This window comes from Actinia tenebrosa, unplaced genomic scaffold, assembly GCF_029948245.1.
Source record: "Actinia tenebrosa isolate PJP-AT-01 unplaced genomic scaffold, QUT_ActTen_1.0 PGA_scaffold5__44_contigs__length_20552954, whole genome shotgun sequence".
Taxonomy (NCBI): Eukaryota; Metazoa; Cnidaria; class Anthozoa; order Actiniaria; family Actiniidae; genus Actinia; species Actinia tenebrosa.
In genome coordinates this window covers 12,687,487-12,711,200 of record NW_028292582.1, presented here as the reverse complement: position 1 = coordinate 12,711,200, position 23,714 = coordinate 12,687,487, and the positions used below count along the sequence as shown (strand labels likewise).

The window sequence follows — 23,714 nt, the reverse complement described above, 5'->3', positions numbered from 1 at the left end:
AATTTTCGATCTTCTTTTTATTTTTTCCCCAAAGTAGTCAGTCACCTAAATTAATATTTCGTTGAGATATATTTTAGATATCAAAGTTTTATTCGTGAACACATGAGGATATTTATGCTACAATTCTTGCTAAATAGAACGTGGCCATTTGTTATCATTCTGTAAATTGACATAATTCCTGGGGTAAAGTTAAATTCATGGGGGGGGGGAGGGAGGGAACCTGTGGAATCCGTTCTATTTAATTTTCACCCCAAAAGCAGCCATGAAGCGATTACGCGCGGAATGTTATCATGACTTTCTGGGTGTGATTCCTAGGTGAGAAGCATTATGAATACCCCCGGGTCGGCAATTGCCTATTTAAGCGAGAAAATCCAAGGTTTCGACCTCATTTGCTCAGGTACTGAGTCAGTGTCAGTACTGCTCACTGTACCAGTCAGTGCTAGACGGATTTTTGACCCCACCCACCTCCCCTTCGGCGACGCTTCTCCATTATAACAGTTCAGTCCGGTAGTTTAATCACAGCCTCGGCAAAACTCGTGTTCCCAAAACTTAACCGCGCGCATGAGGGGAATGGCTGCTTTGGCGGTGAAAATGATATACTATCTACATCTAATTGAAAATAAAATAAATATAAGATATACTTCGTGCATAATATATATATACCCAGGATTTAATATTTCCCAATATATTATTTATACACATACTTAACATTTATACATTTTTATATATTTATACTTATTTGAGACCAAGTTTATGTACCGATCAGTGCAATACTCCCGTTAAAATCTCTCGGTGTGTTTGTCTATAGAGTTCTTGAAACGGTAACATTGAGAGTTTTTACTGAGCGAATGTGCTCAAAAAATTTATGATCGTCTGAGCGAATTGTTAATGTTCAACGAGGCTGCGCAGTGGTGTTCCATCGATGAAGGGGGATCGTAACCGAGTGGGCTTTAAACCGATCCGACGACGAGAACGAGTAGGAGTTTTTAACTTTTCAAAGATTGGCAGGCTATCATTTCGTTGTCGTGGTCGTGTACGATTGTACGATTGATCTCCTCGTCGATCTGAAGGTCCATGATGTCTGTTAGCAGACGGGTGGGCTTATGACCCGGGTTCTACGGCATTGACATTTGACGATCTTCTGAACCGTTTTTGGAAAGCTGAGACGACATGTTTTCTGAATTCTTTGTTCGAAATCCCATATATCCAGGGATTCGTTGCGCTGTTCATATAGGTGAGTATGACGACCACGTACAGTACGAACCCTGGTAACTCGAACAGGGAGGCAAAGAGAAGAACCGTAAAAAATGGCGTCATACAACAAACGAACGAACCAATTAGAACCAAGAACGTACGAAAGGTCTTAATGGCGGATCTTGAAGTCAGGTTACCTTTCATTTGTTTAGCTCTGCGTCGTGTTGTTTGCGTAGTATCGGAAGCCGTAACGAACGTCAATGATACGATTTGTGCTTGGATTTTGCTCGCTTGGCGTGTAGTGATGACCCAGAGCTTAGCGTTCACGAAAACGATTGTTATAATAGGAATCAAATAAACGAGGACAAAACTATACATCACAAAGCTGAACGGAAGTCCCTGTATTTCGCAAAGCTTTCGGGTCTTGGAGGTTTTTAGTCCGTAAAAATTAATAAAAGAAGCGGCAAGCGAGAATGCCCATGCACCAGTGATCATCCTAATAACACGTTGTGTGCTCATGCGTGATGCGTAAAGCAAGGGTGTTGTCACTGCTATGTAACGATCCCACGTGACTGCACACAAATTGAAAATGGACGCGGAAATGAACCAGAAGTTGGCGAGAATCCAAATATCACAGGCGGTCACACCGAAGATCCATCGTCCTGGAAACAATACAAAAATGTAAATAATTTACTGCGATTAAATTTAGGGCTTAAACAACCAACCAACGAATTCAACCAACCAACTAAAACTAACTAAGTAAATAACTAAATAACTAAAATTACCAATTTTCCCCTCGTACGAGTTAAAAGGTGAAGTCCAATTAGCATATTTTAGACCACTGTGTTGATTAGAAAATTAAAGGAAGTTTCCTCATATGTTAAAATAACAGAAATTTAATTTTGACTTAATTTCCTTTTTGAGCAGATTCTAAGTTTAATCTCTTGCTCATTTTCGGCTTTGTTTTAAATCTTCAAGAGGAAACAATACTTTTTACTTAAAGCATATGTTATTATATATATTTTCACGTGTGAAGATATCAATTTTTCGAAATAGAGAAAAATAGATATTTCATTGGTAATTATATAATAAATATTATTTTTAATATCCTTGAAGTTAAGACTTACCATTCATTTCGAAAGTTAGATTATAAGCCAGAGAGATAGGAATAGCAAAGATTCCAACTCCCAGATCCGAGACAGCCAAGCTAGCTACAAAATAATATGCTGCAAAGTGCAGCCGTCTTGTCGTAAAGATGGTAAAACAGATGACCAAGCTTCCTATTATGGACGAAAGCATAAGGAATAGCAGAAGTAGAGAGATGCATATGACTTTTGGTCGCTCGAGTACTTGGAAAATTGTCGAACTGTTAAACGTCCTGCTATTTGCGCTTGACAAGTTGCTTGATGAACTTGAGGGGAAAAAATCTGTCATACTGGGATGCCTTTGGGAAGGTTTTTTGGGCTAAATTCAATAACGATCATCGAGCTGTCTTTGCTCAAAAAAGGAACAAATAAGACTGACCCGAACGCTTGTCTAGCAGTGATTGATGTTGCTAAGCTAAGTGATGAATTTTCAAGTATATATAAATAATTTTAACTAAAGCACCTCCAACACACTTGACATCGTCCAAACCGTTGTTCAAAACAAGTGTAGCTTAATAAGTGATCCTTCAGCTGCACCTGAATTCTCGTTACGATGTGGAGGGTAATCGCTCACCTTGTGTTGACGAGGATATACAAAACAAAATAACAGATAAAAAAACAAGATTAATTATCTGTACATCCAGAGAATTCAAACAAGAGTTTTCGTGTAATTTGCCAACCCACACACGCGGCAATTTTTTTGATTGAAAATCTTCTTTTAATCTGTTAAAATAAATATCTACTTGAGTGAACCAAAATTGATAACCAGAGCAGCTAGCTTTTTTCTTTGAATTTTTGGTCAACATGCTCATAATAAAATCATTTCAATTTTCTGCGTCATGATATGAATTTGCACAAATGATAAAAAATGGAATGAAATTTGAATCAATTGTTTTCAAATATTCAATATTTTCCCCCCCAAATATTCCTTATCTTAGCAAGTAGCTTATTTTCACTGAGTTTTCGCAATAGGATATTAATTTTAGCAGCGTAGCGAGTGGACCAAGGGTATGTTTATTTTTTGTTTGGTGGTTTCCAACTGGATTCTGTTTTTGAACCCAAGGACGTGTGTGTTTCTAAGAGTCATAACTTTAATAGAAAACTGGTTAGCCTCTGGGCTCATCAAAGTCAGGGCATGACTAACTAATTTACAGTTAAAATCCTAAAACAAGCTCTGGCCCGCTGATCGAAGTCAGAGCACGGCTAACTCGCAGATCGATCCCCCGAAACAACCTCTGCGCTGCTCAAAGTTCAGGGGCGGATCCAGGATTTTGTTCAGGGAGGGGTGCTGCGCACCAATTTAACCCAGGGAGGGGTGCATCCTTTAGAATCAAAGGGAAAAAACAGTATTGGTTATCTTTGTTGGGGCACAAAGTCGAACCAGGGAAGGGTGCGCACCCCCTGCACCCTGAACAAAATTGCTACACTATTGTTTATTTATAATTAAAGCTTGAAAAGCTCTTGGACCCACGACTTCATGTACGTGAGAGGCGGCATACTAGCTGTGCCAAGCGGTACAAGTTATTTAATTTCCCCAATTATTTATATAATATGAACGAATTACTGTTATGATAGTTTTAGGTCTTTGTGGGAGATTTCAAGCTTTTGTTCCTCGAGCGTACGAAATTTTATGTGTGAGGGGGCTAAGCTAGGTGATTTTACACATTTTTCGGTGATCTCACTCAAACTCTTCAAAGCTCTTAGAAAACGTGCTGAAATACACACATGCGCAAACGTTTTTCTCTAAGTGTCGCGAACGGAAGAGTACTGAAAAAACTTAGGAGCTCTTGATACGAGAACGTATAAGTGTTCATAGAACATTGAATGTAGTTTGAAGTGTGTCAGTGTGAATGAAAAAAGTTCCTCAATTAGTGTAAAAGCGCTAGAACTACGCTAAATTTGCATGCAGTGATTTCCCCCCGTATTTTACATGACTTTCTGTTAAGACATTAATTAATTACATAATTAATTCAAGCTGTCCATCTTTGTAGAAGAAATGCTGAGAAAATTCTAATTCTTTGTGCATGAAATTTCAGTTTTCGTTTCACCAATTTAGTTAATCCTCGGGACGTTGTGAACTAGGCGGGCAGCTTTCTTCTACAGAAAGTCCTAAAGAAACTCTAGGTTGCACGTACGTAAGTAAGTGAGCATTCGTAACTTATTGAGTGTGGAATGGGAGGGGGGGGGGGGGGCTATGGTGGTTTGCAGTGGTGCAGTGGGACCAGCCAACTTCCAGTTACAATGGAGGGGGAGGCGTGATCATGAGATCACTGAAAAATGTGTTAAGTTCAACGGGGGCCACCTAAAAATATATGATTTAAAGATGTAAAATTTAAATTTATTAGCACTTTCTCTAAATATTCCATTTTTTTACTTCCAGTTATTTATCTACAACACCATTCTGTTCATAATGATTAAAATACGATGTAGACTGACCCCGGCTATGCGCCTTTTATTCCAATTTTATCATTGATAAATATTACAAACTTTTAAATAATTTATTAAAATACATAACCATCGATGGAACACCTAGTATTTTTTTAAATTAACATTTTATTTTTCTGGAATCAAAGGATATCGCACGCGCCGACTGGCTGTTTGGTTTTCTCTCAAGAATTTAAAAAGTTACATCCTCCCATTGATCCTGACATGGCCAAACAGAAGAATGATAATGAAGTGGAATTTTTGTCAAGGTTGCTAACAAAAGGTCATCTTGAAAGGTAGCTGTGCCTTTGCATCGAAGCGAGACGAACGGTGAGCTTGTAATGATGGGTACCTTTCTAACACCTTGGACAATTATTCACATGTCTCTGTCATTATAAGCTCACCGTTCGTCTAGCTTCTTCGATGCAAAGGCACGGCTACCTTTCGAGATGGCGCAGGGAACTGTGAAGGGCACTATTGAACTTCATGAAACTAATTACAGCACATCAAATTTTAATGGCAACATCCCAAGACTTTGTTGCCGATATTAATTTTTTAGTAAGAATATTCCTGTTTTGGTTTTGTCAATTTTGTTGGCCACCAACTTTCTGAAAATGTTTTGTGGCTCAAAACAGAAAAAAAAAATTATGTTTTCATCATAAAGATATTTGTTGAGAATCAAATGACTAGAATATTCTATAAAATACTATAATCTCCACATGGCCATGTCTTATTGTCTTATCTGTTTTATCTTTTATCCAGTCGAAATCATCCTTTGCAAGCAACGATTATCACTAATCTCCTACGCCCGCACTATCATTGCGTCACGCAACGCTTATGAGTGAGCGTTGCGTGACGGCACTAATAGCGGCTGCGTAGGAGACTAGCTTTTGTCGCGATAGTGTAATTATAGCTGTTCTATTTCTTGAAATCACCTTTCATTTCCTTAATTTGTTTCAATTCCTCTTTACTTTTCTTGTTCATGACATGAGGTAGCTGGATCACACAGCCTCTGTCTTCAAATGCGTCGCAGTAGCCTAACATGTACTTCACACATTCTAGGAGTTCGTCGTCCTCGAAGCATGGTTTGTAGTGGCAGGGGCTTTTGGGGTTAAAGCGATCGAAGTCACAACCTCGGGTGGGGGTAATTTTGGCATCGATACTATCACCTTGTTTGATTTGGACGTTTTCTCCGGCTTCCATCGCCTGGGCAGTAAAAGGAAAATTATATTAGATAAAAAAATAAACCAACTATAGCTAAAGAAAGGGAGCCAACAAGCCAACAAGCCAGCAAGCCAGCAAGCCAGCAAGCCAGCAAGCCAGAAAATTGGCAAGGAAAAAACTAAGCAATATAGCAAGAAATGAAGGAAGCAAGGAAGCATGAGCAAGGAAGGAAGGAAGCAAGAAAGCAAGGAAGCAAGAAAGCAAGCGAGCAAGGGAGCAAGGAAGCAAGCGAGCAAAGGAGCAAGGAAGCAAGGAAGAAAGGAAACAAGCAAGCAAGCGAGGGAGCAAAGTAGGATATTCCAGCGGTCCTTCTGCGCAAGCGCACGTGGGCTTATATAAGCTGTTAAATAGCAGTCACTGACTTAACAACGATGCTCTTATTAATACTATACTAACCTCTTCTAGGTCTCCACCATCCCCACGAGTCACGGGAGCATCAGGTATCTTATCCGTTTCAAAATGATAGTCCTTCATGAAAGATTCTTGGCTCTTGCATTTTATTCTTGGTATGCCTCCAGACACATCTTGAACCCATTGCTCGTAATCTTCTAGGGCTTTGGCATAGGAGTACTTTCTGTGCGGGTCATCTGTTAGTATAAGGGAAAATATATAAAAATATGCAGGCTTACGGTGCTTACGCTCATTGAGAGGTAGTTAGCACTGAGGATGGTCACTGTTAGGGTTTCTTTACGTCCTCAATGGTTCTTTTAGTCCCTCCCCCCTCTTGCATGATAAAAAGTGGAAAGACACCATTTAAAATGATCACCTAAGTTACTTAGCTAAACCAACTGAGCAAACGACCGTTGAAATTCATCTTCATTTATGGTTAGCGTGTGGTGATAATACATGCGCTGCATGCCTAACTTTCCCATGGTCATGGGCTGACTGAGTTCGATCCCTAGACTCGCTATCACATGTGAGTAGAGTTGTTTGTTGGATCTCTGCTGTGCTTCAAGGCTCTTCTTCAGGCTCCTCAAGTTTCCTCCCGCCTCAATAATCAACATTCAAGTTTCAATTCCGTCATGGAAAGAGGTCCACAGAATGACAAGAGATGTAAGAATGAGAAAACATTTCGTAAAAAAGAAAATACGACACGTAAACTATAGTTTTTCTAGTACTTAGAAAGTATAAATAATAATAATTTACCCTTTATATGTTCTTTCGCTTTGTTTGGGATTGACGTCCGTCCTTGTTCCCGCCAAAAGGGTTTTGACTTCCACCATAAGGCAATGGCTTGCTGTCGTTCAGATCTGGAATAATATGAAAATTTCTTAAGTGAATAAGAAGGACAATGAAACCGTGTGACAAAGTTTCCATCCCGACGGATTACCTTTTAAACGTCATCACAGTTGAAACACTTTTACATGGTGTTTGAAGTTTCTTTTATATTCACTTGCCGTATTCAATACACCCACCCGCGACAACGGTACAAACAACGTAGATTAACAACAACAACAACAATACAAATGACAACATTTATTACAATATCATCAGTAATTAACCCAAAAAGCGGCATCAACGATGGAAGAATTTACGGTGGCACTGACAAAAAATCTGACATCCTCTCTCGCGATTATGCACACAAAATTGGCCCCTCCGTCGAATGGCACAACAGTGCTGTGGGAGTCGCTGTGCGACTCGGATTTTTTCGTGTGCCTGGTTTTTTAAAGTGACTCCCCTTCCCTCCATTTAAAAAAAATTGAACAAACGAAGACGACGGCAAACTTTAGAGGGACCACTTTAGAGACATAAGATAAAAATTCACCACGCGATCGTGACAGTTTTACTCGTCTGCTACGCTATTCCGTAATATTTCAAGAGGGGGCATATACTTATCGAATTTAGAAAAAAAGAATAATAAAAGGGGAAAACGAGGGGAAAAAAACGTTCAGACATAACTTCAGTAAAAAGCTAAAAAGTAGATAAAAATGAAAAGTCTCTGACCTGGAAACCACCTGATGCCACCACATATTGGGAATATAAACAATGTCTCCTTCTTCAACATTCGCCAGCTGATACCTCACATTCTTAACCCTTGGGAACTTTTCCATGTCTACAGACTGAGGATCGATATCCGAAACACCTAAAACAAGTGAATCATCAGCATAAAGATCGTTAGAATACTCCGGTGAGACGAGAATTACTGATTTGTGTCCATGAATGACACACAAAAGGTTTTCATCAGTGTCAATGTGAATCCTTGAAGAAGTTCCTCCATTACTCATCCAAAAATACGACACAAAGAAGTACGAACTTATCTCTTCACAGCGTAAGGCAAGAGGGAGGATGACATCTTTTCTCATGTCGGGATAAACTTCGTCGACTAAGTATCGGTTGACTTTTTGGTAGGAGTCGAGAAATTCAGAGAGTTTCATTCCAGGAGGAATGTTCTGTTTGTCGTCATTTTTTGTTTCCATGAGAAAGGAGACGTTCCCATATGTTTTGTTCAGGTACTCGTCTGTCCATTTTGTATAGGCTGGCCAATGCTTTACAGAACCTAAAGCATTAAATTCCCAAAATAAAACTGTTAAAATACTAAGAATGTAGCAATGTAGAGCTGTGACTCCAGCTTTTTGGATGGATGGATGGATGGATGGATGGATGGATGGATGGATGGATGGATGGATGGATGGATGGATGGGTGGGTGGGTGGGTGGATGGATGGATGGATGGATAGATGGGTGGGTGGGTGGGTGGATGGATGGATGGGATGCATGGGATGGGATGGATGGATGGATGGATGGATGGATAAAAAATAAATGGACAATATTACTCAATATAATGAAAAATGATAAAATAACAATAAAAGTAATGGATTTAGGACAATGCAACACAAGAGTTATGAGGCACACACAAAGAGAGAAAAAGAAATGACTTTTTAGCTCATTTTTCAGTGTTGTAAAAAAATTAAAAAAGTCATTTTGCACCTGGAAAACTAAAAAAAGTCCATGTACAGTGTACTTACCTTTCAAAACAACAGGTATATGCTTGACGACATAGTTCATGTAGAAATCTTGAGGAGATATCATGTATTTTAGTTCTTCTACAATCACATCTGGTGGCCGATGTGAACCAAATGGCTTCAAATGACCTCTTCTAAACATTTCGCTTTCATCATCATTCGGCTTATTGCAATGTTCATTGTATTTTTGTGTACATTCAGGCTGTGCTGTTGTATCTTGTTTTTCATCATGAATATCTTCATTATGGATGTCAGCTTGCAATTGCATAGAAGACGGGATAAAACAGACAGATCCAACCATGAGAATATGCAGAATCAGACTTGCAGACTTCATTCCTATGAGGCATAAGTTTAAAACTTCATGAGTCCAATTTTCAAGTCTTTATGCATCACTTAGTTACTCACTTGAGATTATTAATTTTGTAATATAGAGAAAATGATACTGATACTGATACTGAAAATGAAAAATGACAAAAATTATCACCACCCCCCTCCCATAATGACCCCATATGTTGAAGGACAGAAAAACAAAAAAAACAATTGTAACTCCTTTGTAGCATCTGTGATATGTCACATGTTAAATGAAAAAAAAATATTACAAAATCATATTCCCCCCCCCTTTTTTTGGTTCTGCAAATCATTGCCAGTGCACTTCCCTGCAAGATCCCTGGTTGCTAATAAAAACCAATCAATGGTCCAATTTTATTCGGTGTGCACCCTCCCTGTAAAAGTCCTGGTTATGGCCCTGAATCATAAAAGAGTATCTGCATATAGCTCCTATTTCAAAATCCTAGTGTCAGCTTCAGTATGATCACAACAAATGCTAGATCAAGAGACTCACTCAAAATAAAGGTCCAGACACTCAGTAAAGTAAATAACTTAGGTGATCGAGTCTTGCCATGTCATTAAGACTTCTTTGGATTTTCATCACCATTTCTTTGGTGATTGCTGGTTTTGAATCATTCCAAGAGAATGATATAACAAAAGACATTGTGGGCGTGTTTGATAATATAACAAAATAGACTGATGATAAATCTTTTGTTAAATTCATCCAAGATGGCAGCTGTAAAAACCATAAATTCTACATGTGTGAGTCTACTCGTCATATAGTTGAATTATAGATAAGTTATAGTGCTTGGGAATGAGGATATTCCGGGCGAAAGATTCGGAAAAATTAATTTCCGACCTCGCTGGGAACTGAACCCACGACCTTCGGAATTGTAATACCGATGCTCTATCAGCTGAGTGGTCCACATATATTCTCATATAGTTGAATGGTGACTTAATCGACTTGCTGGGCATATATATCTACAGCTGGTCTTTTACCATGTAAACACACCCCAATTTAAACACCTCAATTGAACAACAGAAACTTAACTTTAGACAGCTGTTATATTAATGTTTATTCATGCAAAGAGCTCTTCTATCAAGTTAATTTTTTTAATGTCTCAATTTGGAAGATAAATTTAATGGTATTTTTGAGGAAAAATAAAATATCCATTACACCACCACAAGAAAGGGATTTGTAAAATGAACCCCAATTCCCTCTGTGGGTGGGGTATTTGTATTTTCTACTGGAAAAAAAGACAGCCAACTTTTTGAGCTATTATGATAAACTTAACAAATGAATGGATAATTTTTTGTTGCATAAATGTACTAAATTCCAAAATGAATCATACAGATTTGAATAGCTCGGTTAAGCTATTGTTATCTAAATAATTACAAATCAAGAAAAAATTAAACACCTGAAGCTCAGATGCCACACACACTTCTATTAATACAACATCTGGTGTTTTACACCACTTCATTAAGTACTGATTTTCAAAACTTTATAGTGAAGTTTATAAAGCCTCTAGAAATATCATTTAAAAAAAAGAATTTTCTTTTACTTCTACTTGTCTGATCTCATAACTGTGTATAAACCTAAAAGAACTCTCCGCTCATCCAAGGAACTGCTTCTTGTTACTTGTCCGTACAATCTTAAATCTTATGGTTATCGTTGTTTTTCTGTGTCTGCTCCTGTTCTATGGAATTCACTACCGTCTCCTCTTAGAAACACTTCATGTCTAAAAACTTTTAAGAAAGACCTTAAGACTCATTTGTTTAAACTAGCTTTTGAATTATAATTTATATATATTTTACAGCGCTTAGAGCCGACTTGTATAGGCGCTATATAAATCATATTATATTATTATTATATTAAGAAATATTAAAACGTTTTGGAAGTGCTTTTATCTTGCTATAAATAATAAATGCTAGCGTAAGACATGGAAGAAGAACACTTCATCTTGTTAATCTCGGTTTCCCAAGAATCAAGAAAAATAATTATAAAACTTTTAAAGGAAAAATTGCCTAAAAACGATTCAATACTAAGTAAACTTTAAGTTGCCAAGCTTAGCTTTAGACACGCTTTAGAAACTTCCTAACTAAACTGTTGGAAAAGTTCAAGGCTAATAATCAAGATTCACTGTAGTTCAAAATAAGTAAAAATCTTATAATACCTTAGTTAAACGTAAAATGTGTAGAAATCTATCGAGAATCAAAAGAGAAATTAGAAATGTTCGTGTTAAAACATGTTTAAGATAAATTACAACCATGGTTGTCATAGTATGCTGAAACGATTCAAAAATTATTTTAGCAGGATAAATCTTTAATATTGCGATTCAGCAATATGTTCAAAAATCAAAAATGAAGAATTTGGTAACCAAACTTACTTGATTTTTGCCTTTCTTGCCGTTCGAGCTCTGTTAACGACTGCACAGCGAAGAGTTTGGAGTGAGTGCTAGTCGGAAATGTAAATACTAGGAACGATCAAATGTTCTAACGACACGATTCACTTCCGCCTAATTAATATTTCACTTCCGGTAGAAAAACTTTAAGTCTAGTAGGGGAATTAAAAAATATATTTCATTTAGAAAAATCAAGAATTTCTTTTCTTTTCATTAACTTCAGAATCTAATCTAACATTCTTGAGAATTAATATGCTTTTATCTTGGTGTTTTTAGGGAGGTTTGCATGGGAAAATATCTTACTTTCACCCCCCCCCCCCCTCCCACATTTTAAGAGCGACTGTCCAGAAATATCGAGCAAGGGGCGGCCACAGTCAAAAAATAAAAGTCCTTCATTTTTGGTCTGTAGACACTATTAGATGAGTTTATGAACGTACTGGGGTCGGTTTTTCGATCTACGTAAAAAATCCGGATTTTTTTGAAAAAAACGATTTCACCCCGTGTCGGTCTAAAAATTGCTCAAGAAACGGCTGCGAATTACGCTTTCAAAAACATTCTCGCTCCAAGTGAAAACCCAAGTTACAATCAAATTTGCAACTGAATTCAAGAAAAGGGGTGTTGAACAATTGTTCCAGGTGATTTTAGACGTTTTAAACTAAACTTTAGATAGAAAAAATTGCATTCTTCCAGCACAGTTATTCACAGTCTCGATTTTACCTCACATTTATAAAAGCGATTTTTTGCATGTGGCCATTCTCCAATTTTTACAAAACTCAAGCTGTACAATGTTCAAATGATAGAATAACACGAACTACAAAAATTAGTTTGGGTTTTTTCACAGGCCTTATGAAAACGTTATGCGAAGTTGGAAAAATTTGCCATGTAAATATGCAAATTAGCAGTTTGTTTACATCTCCACACCACAGATCACGGCCGCGAAAAAAGTCATCTAAAATAGTTTTAACAGCTTATTAATCCACACATTAGCCTATCTAAGGACTATCTAAGCATGATTGGCCTCTGTTATTATTTTTAACGATTATTTGTTGAAGTTAAGCCTACACTTTCGGTGTTAAAGACACTCAGCTTGCTTGCCTCGGTGGCATTCCATCGGTGCGTAGTAAACTTAGTAATCATAAATGACTGTTAACATGCTCTATAAACGTTACTATTCCTCACTAGTGGTATCCAGCTTATCACATAGTATTTTCACATACTGAGTATGCTTGAAAGTTTGCATTACTTTGTAAATAAGCAGGGATCAAACCTGTCAAAGCGGATTATGTGAGCTGATGGCGTGACAAACGACAGTTTGCGCGGAGCCGGACGTGACGTCGTTTGGTACAGTACACTTTTTATTGCCTGAACATCTTGTGATTTTGCATAAACTAAAGAGAATCACTCGTTATCAAGACTCTCTATGAGCTTTCAATGATATTGTTCTTTACGACAAAAAGACCCCGATTTGAATAAGGCTGCGTTCATATTGTATGGCAGAAGGGGCGGGGGCAGATGAAATCTTTAAATGACAAAACAATTCTTAAGACCACCCAAAAGTCCCCCATTTCTCTGAAAAAAGGTTTTCAACCTACCTACCCCCCCCCTTTTTATTGGTAAAACATTTTCCGATCCCCCCTAAATTTCATCTGCCCCCCCCCCCCCCCCTTCACCACCGCTCTCTGCCATACATTATGAACGCATCCTAATGTTCAGACATCAAAGAACTAGTTTATATAACAAGTTAACTGGAATCATCGAACCACATCCCACATCGATTTGCAATCAAGTAGCTTGCGTCCCTCGTGTTGTTCGACTTAACAAAGTCAATTCTTCCATTCGTAAGATAACTTCACTCCCCAAGACTATTTCTATATGTGTAAGGGACTGGTCATAAAGTATGGGGGGTTGGGGGGGTTGGGGGGCAAAATCAGGGGATGGGTCACATAATTTTGAACTCCTTAAAAGGGGTGGGCTGTTGATAAAATTTGACAACTAAAATGGGTGGGCCTGCAATTTTGCTTCTAAATCATCAGGATTTTCAGCATCATTTTATGTGGGCCACGATAAAGAACACTGATTCTATTCTGATTTTGCCCACCCCTACCCCCCCTATATTTTATGACCAGTCCCTAATCAATGATGTAGTAGCGTCAAGCTTGCACAATTTCATGACTGAGCACTGCGCAAGTAGTCATGGCGTCGTATAGACCGTATATATTAGTCAATGTAATGCTAGCAATCCACCAACCTTCCTGAACCAACAGTAAGAAAAACACCAGTCTCTTTTAACACAGTTTTCGATCCACTTTTGCTCAAACCCCACTCTGCTTTTGGATTCCTTTTGACATCGGCTTTGTGCTGAGAAAGAGTTACGGGTACAGAACATTTCACTGATGTCCGTTTCCAGCTGACGCCCAAACGCACGGTGATTCCGACAGATTGCAAGGTTGTCTATGTTTCTAGAGGGCTCAAAAATACATAGTCTTGCGAGAATTAATTCGACCTCGGTTTCAACTTCAACTATACTAAAACATCGTTTGTCCTCAGCGATATCCCGTTTACATCTTGTCAAAGGAACGTTAGTGACAGATCTACTTCTTTCTTTTGGGTCAAACCCACAATGACCACCAATGATAGCTTGAAAGGAACATGATTCACGAGCCTCCATAATTGATGCTCACCATAATTAACAAATTTCTATACTGACTATAAACACTTTGTTAAAAGCTGCTTTTATTTTTGTCTACCTGGAAATGTACAACAAATTTTTGGAATTTGATTGAAACTATCAAATTCCTGGACATTTCGGCCACACACGCGTCATGTTCAGATCACAGTTCTATCAAATCGCACTATCGACATAAAATGTTATATATATATATACTTTAAAATGCATTTTCTTTTTTCTCATAGTCTTATATCAGATTTACGCTTCCACGAAACCAGGCGAGTTTATCATACATTCGATCTATTGTACAGCCATGAAGCTAGTGGGGTAGGGGAGTGGGAATTGTATATCAGGCTACAACTGCACTCATTATACATGTAACCAATTTTAAACATGACTTCGATCAAGCAAGAAAACATATGACAGCTAAAAAAAACAAATCTTGATAATGAGTGATTCTCTTTAGTCTATACAAAATCACAAGATGTTCAGGCAATAAAAAGTGTACTGTACCAAACGACGTCACGTCCGGCTCCGCGCAAACTGTCGTTTGTCACGCCATCAGCTCACATAATCCGCTTTGACAGGTTTGATCCCTGCTTATTTACAAAGTAATGCAAACTTTCAAGCATACTCAGTATGTGAAAATACTATGTGATAAGCTGGATACCACTAGTGAGGAATAGTAACGTTTATAGAGCATGTTAACAGTCATTTATGATTACTAAGTTTACTACGCACCGATGGAATGCCACCGAGGCAAGCAAGCTGAGTGTCTTTAACACCGAAAGTGTAGGCTTAACTTCAACAAATAATCGTTAAAAATAATAACAGAGGCCAATCATGCTTAGATAGTCCTTAGATAGGCTAATGTGTGGATTAATAAGCTGTTAAAACTATTTTAGATGACTTTTTTCGCGGCCGTGATCTGTGGTGTGGAGATGTAAACAAACTGCTAATTTGCATATTTACATGGCAAATTTTTCCAACTTCGCATAACGTTTTCATAAGGCCTGTGAAAAAACCCAAACTAATTTTTGTAGTTCGTGTTATTCTATCATTTGAACATTGTACAGCTTGAGTTTTGTAAAAATTGGAGAATGGCCACATGCAAAAAATCGCTTTTATAAATGTGAGGTAAAATCGAGACTGTGAATAACTGTGCTGGAAGAATGCAATTTTTTCTATCTAAAGTTTAGTTTAAAACGTCTAAAATCACCTGGAACAATTGTTCAACACCCCTTTTCTTGAATTCAGTTGCAAATTTGATTGTAACTTGGGTTTTCACTTGGAGCGAGAATGTTTTTGAAAGCGTAATACGCAGCCGTTTCTTGAGCAATTTTTAGACCGACACGGGGTGAAATCGTTTTTTTCAAAAAAATCCGGATTTTTTACGTAGATCGAAAAACCGACCCCAGTACGTTCATAAACTCATCAAACAGTGTCTACAGACCAAAAATGAAGGACTTTTATTTTTTTGATCGTGGCCACAAATTTTCGATTTTGCTCGATATTTCTGGACAGTCGCTCTTAAGAGCCAGCGGCATAAAATGTACAGCGGTGTATACCATTAGGGTATGCTCTATGATGTCATTTTGATATTTTTGGCGGCGATCGGAAATCGACGAGATCTGCAGAAACTCTTACTACTATTTCTGTGCAAAATCATCCTAACATCGTTCGTTATTGCTCTTCACTATGGCAGCTGTTGCAGATCCAAGGCTTCGTCAACTGAAGATCAAAACTGGTGTGCTTAAACGGTAATGCGAGAATTTGGCTTTCAAATTTTCCAATTCTTAATCAAATTTGAGCTATCAGACGCTTAATAAATCCTAGATATGCTGAATGTTGTACAAATTTTAGGATTCCATAGATTTAGTGTTTAAGATTAACAACTTTATATTAGCAATGATTACAGATGAAAATTTTAATCGCTGGGCGCAAATCTGCTAAATGCACTACCATTGAATGCAGCTTGTCTCGTCACTTTGTGTTAGTGAGTTCATGTTTATTTTTGGCAATGATATATACACTGTACTTTCATGGGGTGAGGTGGTGTGTAGTTTGGCTCATAACCATCTATCTATACCTATTCTTATTCGAAATAAAGTTTAATAGTCCCCTTTCGAAAATATTTCGAATGTGAGACTCAATGGAATATAGGATAGAATTACTTTCTAACAATGGAATTTATGCCATGTTTTTTCCATTTTTTTTCTGTTCGCTTTGCTTCCAAGATAATTTTAAAAGGGATATATTAATTTGGGGTATTGATTTATATATATATATAAACATAGATACTAGAATTAGTATCGAGTATTGAGCCTCAGGGTTAAATTAACCATAAGTTTTCTAATTAACCCCCAGCCACTTTATGTTGTTATTTAAAAACAGGTATAAGGAGGGAATGATAAATAAAAGAAAGAATATTATGTTTAATATTTATTAATGAATATCTCCTGTAGCTTGTCGAAAGAGAAAACAATGTATGAAAAAGAAGTTGTGGATCAAGGACAGAAAGTGGAGAAGATGAAGGCAGAGGGCAAAGATAGTCATGATGTCAATAAACAGGTACAATTCTTTATTAGCTGTTGTAGGTTGAAGGAAAATCTGTTAAGTTGGAATTGCAATGCATTTTGGGGCCATTTTAGGAAAATATGTTTTCAAGTTTGCATTTATTTAGTCCTCTAAAGAGAAGGGAAAGAGGGGGTGGCATAGCGGTGAGAGTGATAACCTCTCATCAATGTACAGCCGGGCTTGGTGTCATATGTGAGTAGCGGTTGTTTGTTGGTTCTCTACTGTGCTTTAAGGGTTTTTCTCCTGGTTCTCCAGTTTTCTTCCCTCCTCAAAAATCAACTACTAAATTCCAATTCGATCATGTATCGAGGGTCACAGGTTTGTTAGCCACTAGCTATTATAGTGTTTCCCTTGTGAAAACAAGGACTGTTTATTTTAAAAACATCTCCAAAATGCACTGCAATAATGCCAACTCAACCCAGTTTTTCGTACAGCCTTTGGAATGGCTAAAACCAACTAAAAAAAATTTGACTTAGTATCATTTTTATAATTAAAAGTTTAAGATATGTAAATTTAGGGTTATATAGCTTGACAGTATATTTTTACATTCACATAAGTAATGCTATCATATTAACAACAGTCATTCACATGAGTTGTTGATAACAGCTACAGTAAGATATTTGTCAGATATAATCAGATCTTGGCTTTAGTTAATGCTTTGTTTTCATAAGTTAGAGTACATACATGATTGCATTGCTAACTTATTTTGTAATTTGGTTTGATCTAGTATGTCTGCACTGTAACATTGAAGAAATAATCTTTTTCTAGTATAATATAAAGTGAAAATTGTTTCTTGATGTGTGTGTTAATGGTTTTATTAATTATAAATTTATTGTGTCTTGTTTGAATACAGGACTTTTGTCCATTTAACAAATTGACATCAGTTTTTCTATGTTTCTGTCCTCTTATTGATAAAAATTGTGTCATTACATTGTCAAAGTAGTGTGGCATAGCCGAGTTAGCTTAATTGTCTGTCCTCTCACTGATGATAAAAAATAGCCAATCAGCGTGCGAGAAATTTGTATGTTATTGTAAAATGTTTTTGCATATTAATATTTTGTCAAATTAATATATCTTTATTATTCTTAAAATATAATATATTTGTTGTTGGTTTTGTTTTGTTTTCACAGATTGAGGTCCTTGAAGAATCAAAAATCATGATTCCAGACTGTAAAAGAAGAATCAAAACAGCATATGAAGATTTAAAGAATTTAGTTGTAAGTGTTAGCCCTTCCTACTGCATGAATCTATGTGCAAAAGTTTGTATTTTTATATTTACAGTGCAGATAAAAGTACTAGTACAGTAAATATATCTGTGGGTGCATGTATAAGCCAAATTGGTCACTAGGCACAGCTGAATGAACTATTTGGCCCATGGCTCTTCTTCTTAATTAACTGATAACATATGGTTTTGCAGCTACTGTATGCTTTAAAACAGAAACAAAAAATATATGCATTGTATGTTTGGATAGAAAATGTCATTACCCAAACGCTATAGATCAATTTGGCTATTAAAAAGGAAATTTCACTAGCAATTAAAGAAAAAAAAAATCGCTGACTGGTATTTTACTACTGACAAGTTTGAAAGCATTGAAAATAGACCACTAATAGCTGAACAAATCAAACACACTAGTCTATTTGTAGTTTTAGTTTGTTTAAATACTTTAGTGTAGATAGCATGCACATTTTAATTGGCCAAGAACTGCTGTGGGCTGTGGCTTCTGTTTCTCAATCTTAACATTACCTTCGTGCTTTAATTCATCACCTCTTGCAATATTGCTGTATTGCTAACCATAGCATGGGAAAAACTGAATTTGATTTATTAACTTTAGATTATTTCTAATAGGGTGGAAATATGCTTCTGTTATTATATTTAATTCATTTTTGTTGGTATTTTAGAGTGAATCAGAAAAAGATCTGGATGGGTCAGAAGAACTCAAGCAAGCTAAAGCAATTCTTGGAGAAACTGTGCTTGAAAACTAAACTGCTTGCACTATGCATTGAATTAACTTTATAAGGGAGTGTGTAGAACAAAAATATTGTGTGAAATAAGACACCATTGCACTACAAATAACATGTTTGTTAAGGAAAGCCAAAAATATTTTAACTCAAAGAATAACATCTATATGTAATACGTAATAGTTTTGTTTATGTCATAGTTTTCCTTATTTATTAAATCACTTAAGATCAGGAAAGTTATGGTACTTTTATTTGGGTTGGTGTGTGAGGTGGTCCGACATGGTCAATCATAGGATTTGAGTGCCATGATAGGTGGCTCACAACTCTGTTCAAGATCATTTTGTTATTGTTAAGGGAAATGCAGTTTTTCGTTGAGGTGGAGAGAGGGGAGGATGAAACAGCTTGGGTAACATGGTGGCGCAGTGGTTTACCTCTCGTCACTGTGGTCTGGGTTCCAACCCCCGGCTCAGACTGGATCATTACTGATGTTTTGTTCCTTCTCTTGTTACAAGGGTTTTTCTCCAGTTTCTCTGGTTTTCCTCCCTCAGTAAAAATCGACATGTGAGTGTTGTATATCGTAAATACAGAATGTAGTGGTAGTGTGTGTGGAGGGAACCTTACGGAAGATCCCCATATGGGGAGTGATGGTTGAAGTAATGACTATTTTTTTTTAACATTGTTATATTTGCTGTGTGTAAAAACAACAACAAAAAAAAAAACAAAAAAAAAAAAAAAAACAGAAACAGAAACCCCAAAAGGAGCCAAAACGAAACAAAAGACGACGATCTTGGAGCGTGCATTGGAGTGCCTAATGTGCGGGTATGTTGTTGGTGCTAATTTACTACCAAATCTTTGTTACTACCGCTATTTGGGGGGAGGTTTTAAATTTCTGAAATTCTCGATCTCTCCTCCATTATTGATTATATTACTGAAATAACTCCCAAACAAGGTTCCTGTGTATGGCTTATAAGGGAAAGTATGGGAGTTATGATGAAGATATGACAATAAGATGTTTCATTATAAAATAATTAGGATAGAATTAAGGCGCGCTAAGATTGGTCGAAAACCATGTTTGATGAGGGTATCAAAACACGCTCGCGTCATCCTTTACAAATATATCAGAATAATACGATATTTCCCCCCCTTTTTGGCGTGTTTGTTATTTTATAAAACAGATCAAAAAACAGTTTTCCGTGTTTGATACTCTCATCAAAACACTTGGGATGTCGAGAGAACACTCGAGAAGCTGGAAACCTACGCTGCACTCATGTTCTCTCAACATCCCGCGTGTTTTGATCGGAGTATCAAACGCGGAAAACTGTTTTTGATCTGTTAACTCAATAATATGCGACTTGCACTAAGAGGTCACGTGATGAAATCGGCCATTGTGGCTTGCATTCTAGACACGAGTGAAAAACGTCTGCGCATGCTCTGAATCCGTATGCGAATTAGTCAATACATAAGTAAATTTGACTTTCAAACATGCCTGATAAATTGGACTTCATAAAATGCCAAAACTTAGTGTCCATGCTTGAAACTTAAGGCTAATTCTTTCATATTGTGTTTGTTAGTACAGTATCTTGGTCTGACAAAAGCAGAGTGCAAACAATTTTAGTAATACTAAATAGCACAATTTCATGCAAATTCCATTGTTTTCTATTGTTTAATTAGCACTATTTTGTACTATTTAGTAATTAGTGTTTCACGGATTAATTGTTTGCACTCTATACTCTTGAACTTTTTTGTATACTTGGAGAAAACAAACATTGATTTTCTCAATTACTCTTCAAAATTCTTAGAAAACATGCTGAAATGCACGCATGCGCAAACGTTTTTCTCTAGTGTCGGCATTCTACAGGATTTTAGCTATGCGAGAATGGGCCACCCTATGAAAGGTAAGTTAGCACACTAAATAACGATAAAAATCCGCTTTTCTTTTAAGAAATATATTCTTAGTAGATATCTAAAGTGGATTTTTGCTCTCAACTTGCCAAGAAGAGAAAAAATATGGTATTTTTTTCGTTACGATATGAAGACCTACGAAGTGTTTAGTCTTGTTTTGCCGGCTACATGACCTCAAAACATACCATATTTTTCCTCTTTCTGACGAATGAATAGGAAAAATCTACTTAAGGTATCTATTAAAAATATATTTCTTGCAAGAAAAATGCATTTTTCAAGAATGAAGTTTAAAAATACTTGGATTTTTTTTCGACAAGAAGTCGTCGTTTTGAGATCATGAAGTCGAGAAAACAAAACTTGCTGCATTCGTAGCTTGTACCACAGGCAACCCAGTAAAAAAGTATTAGGTCTACAAGTCCCTAAATTAACTTCCTATTTGTTTTCCTTATCAAACACTCCATAGATTGGGCGGACTGTGTATAAAATGTTGCTTCTTGGCTTAGGATCTATTTATTTCAAGATCCTGGATATTTTGACCACAAAAGAAAAAGGAAATTGTTTTCTTTCCCTAATTTATTACGCAGTGTCTAAATGCCCGGCAGCCGGTCGCGGTCTAAGATTGACTAAATGCCCGGCAGTCTAAACTTTCACCAAAAAAACGAGAACTGGCTACAGCTAATGGAATCAAACTAGTCTAACTTTATTATGGTATATTAAGCACTTCCTGTAGTCTGGACTGATTCGAAAAAAGATCGTCTGTATTCACTCGGCATAGAATACGGAGCACTTGGTTCATGTCACTTAGAATATTTTCGCCAACACTGCCGGTCGCAATTTTCGCAAAAAATACGATAAATTACCTACGTTAATGAAGCCAAACTAGTCTAGATTTATCGAGGAATATTAAGCGCCTCTTGTACTCTACACTGCTTTTAATAAGGATTATTTCGTATTGCTTTCGTATTGCTGTCGCGGCTGGTTAGGGTAAGTGACTAGTTGAACCAAATCCTGATTTTCTCTGCTTGTCTTTAAATGATTAATTTTACAACTGTACGTGGTATGCCAGTTTAGAGCTAGATAGTTTGATGTATCATGTAGACCTGCTGCTCGAATGGTGTACGAGTCAATAACTCATGAGGCCAAAATCAAATGGGCTATTTAACAATTAGACTACTCTTCTTGCTTTCTATGAGTCAATAGATAGTTGATGAGGCGCTTAGCGTCGAATCGACTGTTTGACTTGTGTTATACAAAACGAGAACGAGTTGTGTAATTGTTTTAGCATAAACCTACTAGCTAATATTATAGTATTGAAAACAAAGAATGACAATGAAAACTTTACTATACAAAACGACGGTCAACCGGCGGCACTGTCTTCATTCATAGTTGCGAACTCGACTATCTGAACGTATAAGCTTAAACTTCAAGTAGTGCAATATTTGTATAGCTTTTTGTCTCTATTTTTACGGTCATAACTATCTTTCCAATATTTTCCATCTTTTTATTTGTTCTTGGGAACTTTTCTAATTAATGATTGATGAACTGAACGGAAGGAGGAGAGGAGGAGGAGAGGAGGAAGAGAGGAAGAGGAGAGGAGGAGAAGAGGAAGAGGAGAGGAGGAGAAGAGGACGGATTATTACCTATTGATAGCCAAGAAGCTAAGCTATTGATGGCCTGATAGCTAAGCTATCGATAGCCTGATAGCTAAGCTATTGATAGCCTGATAGCTAAGCTATTGATAGCCTGATAGCTAAGCTATCGATAGTCTGATAGCTAAGCTATCGATAGTCTGATAGCTAAGCTATTGATAGCCTGATAGCAGAAGGAGAGGAGGTAATCTTATATCGACCTCTCATCGACCTCTCATCGACCTCTCATCGACCTCTCATCGACCTCTCATCGACTCTCAATCATAGAAAAAATAAGCAAATATAAAATTATTATAAAATCATTTATTAATGTTGGTATTTCAAATGGTCTTGGCCATGGGCTTCCTGTGTTTTCAATAACTAAATCGGATGGGCTGCCTGTGGAAATACGAATTGGCCATGGGGTTCCTGTGTTTTTCAATAACTAAATCGGATATGGGCTTTCTGTAGATTTGTGCATTCATAAAATTGTTTTGATGCCGTGTCTTATTTATCACGTGACAAAAAATGATTGAAGGAAAGAGATATGACAGCATTAATAAGCTCGAATGCCAAGGGAACTCAGAATCATTGTACTATGGTCCAGTATGAAATAGAACGATTGCTGTTTATATAATAAAGAACAAGATAACAGAACTAACTATTTTCAGCTGATTTTTGCATAATTAGGAAGAACTTAGTAGGTCTTATTGTTTATCGTTTATGAGTCATTAAGTGCATTGTGTTGGATACAAAAGTCAGCAAATACTCGAAGTATTCCTTGAGTTTGATGAGTTTGGAAGATTTACGCTTGGTTGATTGCTGAACTTTGGTGTTTGCTTTTAAAAGAATTATGGAAAGATGTTATCATGAATTTGCTCAACACATAATATTGTTTCAAAAAAACATGTATTTTCATTAGTCTTGAATTCATTGACGGTAGCGTGATATCCTCGAGAGCCTAACTGGAATAACGTAGCCATTGCATTTCTGAAAAGTAAATTTCTAGGTCTTGCTTGTTTTCTTGGTTGGTTGAGTTTTGGAGTTAAAAATTCAAAATCCCCGCGCTCTATAAATTGGATTGGTAAACAAAAGACTTGCCCAAACTTGCCTAACAATACTCTCCCCGTCATTTTATGGTAACGATTTAATAAACAATAGTCTGCTCGTCATTTTATGGTAACGATTTAATAAACAATAGTCTGCTCGTCATTTTATGGTAACGATTTAATAAACAATAGTCTGCTCGTCATTTTATGGTAACGATTTAATAAACAATAGTCTGCTCGTCATTTTATGGTA

At 36.9% G+C, this 23,714-nt stretch overlaps 3 protein-coding genes across 4 annotated transcripts; 1 reads left to right on the top strand and 2 right to left on the bottom strand.

The window, feature by feature from the left end:
- Window positions 1-649: 649 nt before the first annotated feature.
- Window positions 650-2,682, bottom strand: LOC148906593 (5-hydroxytryptamine receptor 1B-like). Its single transcript, XM_089038218.1, has 2 exons — window positions 2,322-2,682; window positions 650-1,856 (listed from the first exon to the last, which is right to left on the bottom strand). Exons 1-2 carry the CDS (start codon window positions 2,626-2,628, stop codon window positions 1,102-1,104), a joined length of 1,062 nt encoding a protein of 353 aa, XP_088894344.1. The 5' UTR covers window positions 2,629-2,682; the 3' UTR covers window positions 650-1,101.
- A 1,973-nt stretch (window positions 2,683-4,655) lies between these two features.
- Window positions 4,656-11,773, bottom strand: LOC148906592 (uncharacterized). Of its 2 annotated transcripts, XM_089038266.1 has the most exons (7): window positions 11,664-11,745; window positions 11,451-11,478; window positions 8,953-9,285; window positions 7,932-8,484; window positions 7,134-7,237; window positions 6,384-6,574; window positions 4,656-5,969 (listed from the first exon to the last, which is right to left on the bottom strand). In XM_089038266.1, the coding sequence occupies exons 3-7, from the start codon at window positions 9,281-9,283 to the stop codon at window positions 5,682-5,684; spliced, it is 1,467 nt and encodes a 488-aa protein (XP_088894392.1). In that variant the 5' UTR covers window positions 9,284-9,285; window positions 11,451-11,478; window positions 11,664-11,745; the 3' UTR covers window positions 4,656-5,681. The 2 variants fall into 2 exon arrangements, with proteins under 2 accessions (XP_088894392.1, XP_088894391.1); XM_089038265.1 differs by lacking the exon at window positions 11,451-11,478 and having other exon boundaries at window positions 11,664-11,773.
- A 4,160-nt stretch (window positions 11,774-15,933) lies between these two features.
- On the top strand, window positions 15,934-19,118 carry LOC116307163 (tubulin-specific chaperone A). Its single transcript, XM_031717314.2, has 4 exons — window positions 15,934-16,106; window positions 16,812-16,917; window positions 18,054-18,140; window positions 18,823-19,118. The coding sequence occupies exons 1-4, from the start codon at window positions 16,045-16,047 to the stop codon at window positions 18,904-18,906; spliced, it is 339 nt and encodes a 112-aa protein (XP_031573174.1). The 5' UTR covers window positions 15,934-16,044; the 3' UTR covers window positions 18,907-19,118.
- Window positions 19,119-23,714: the final 4,596 nt, after the last annotated feature.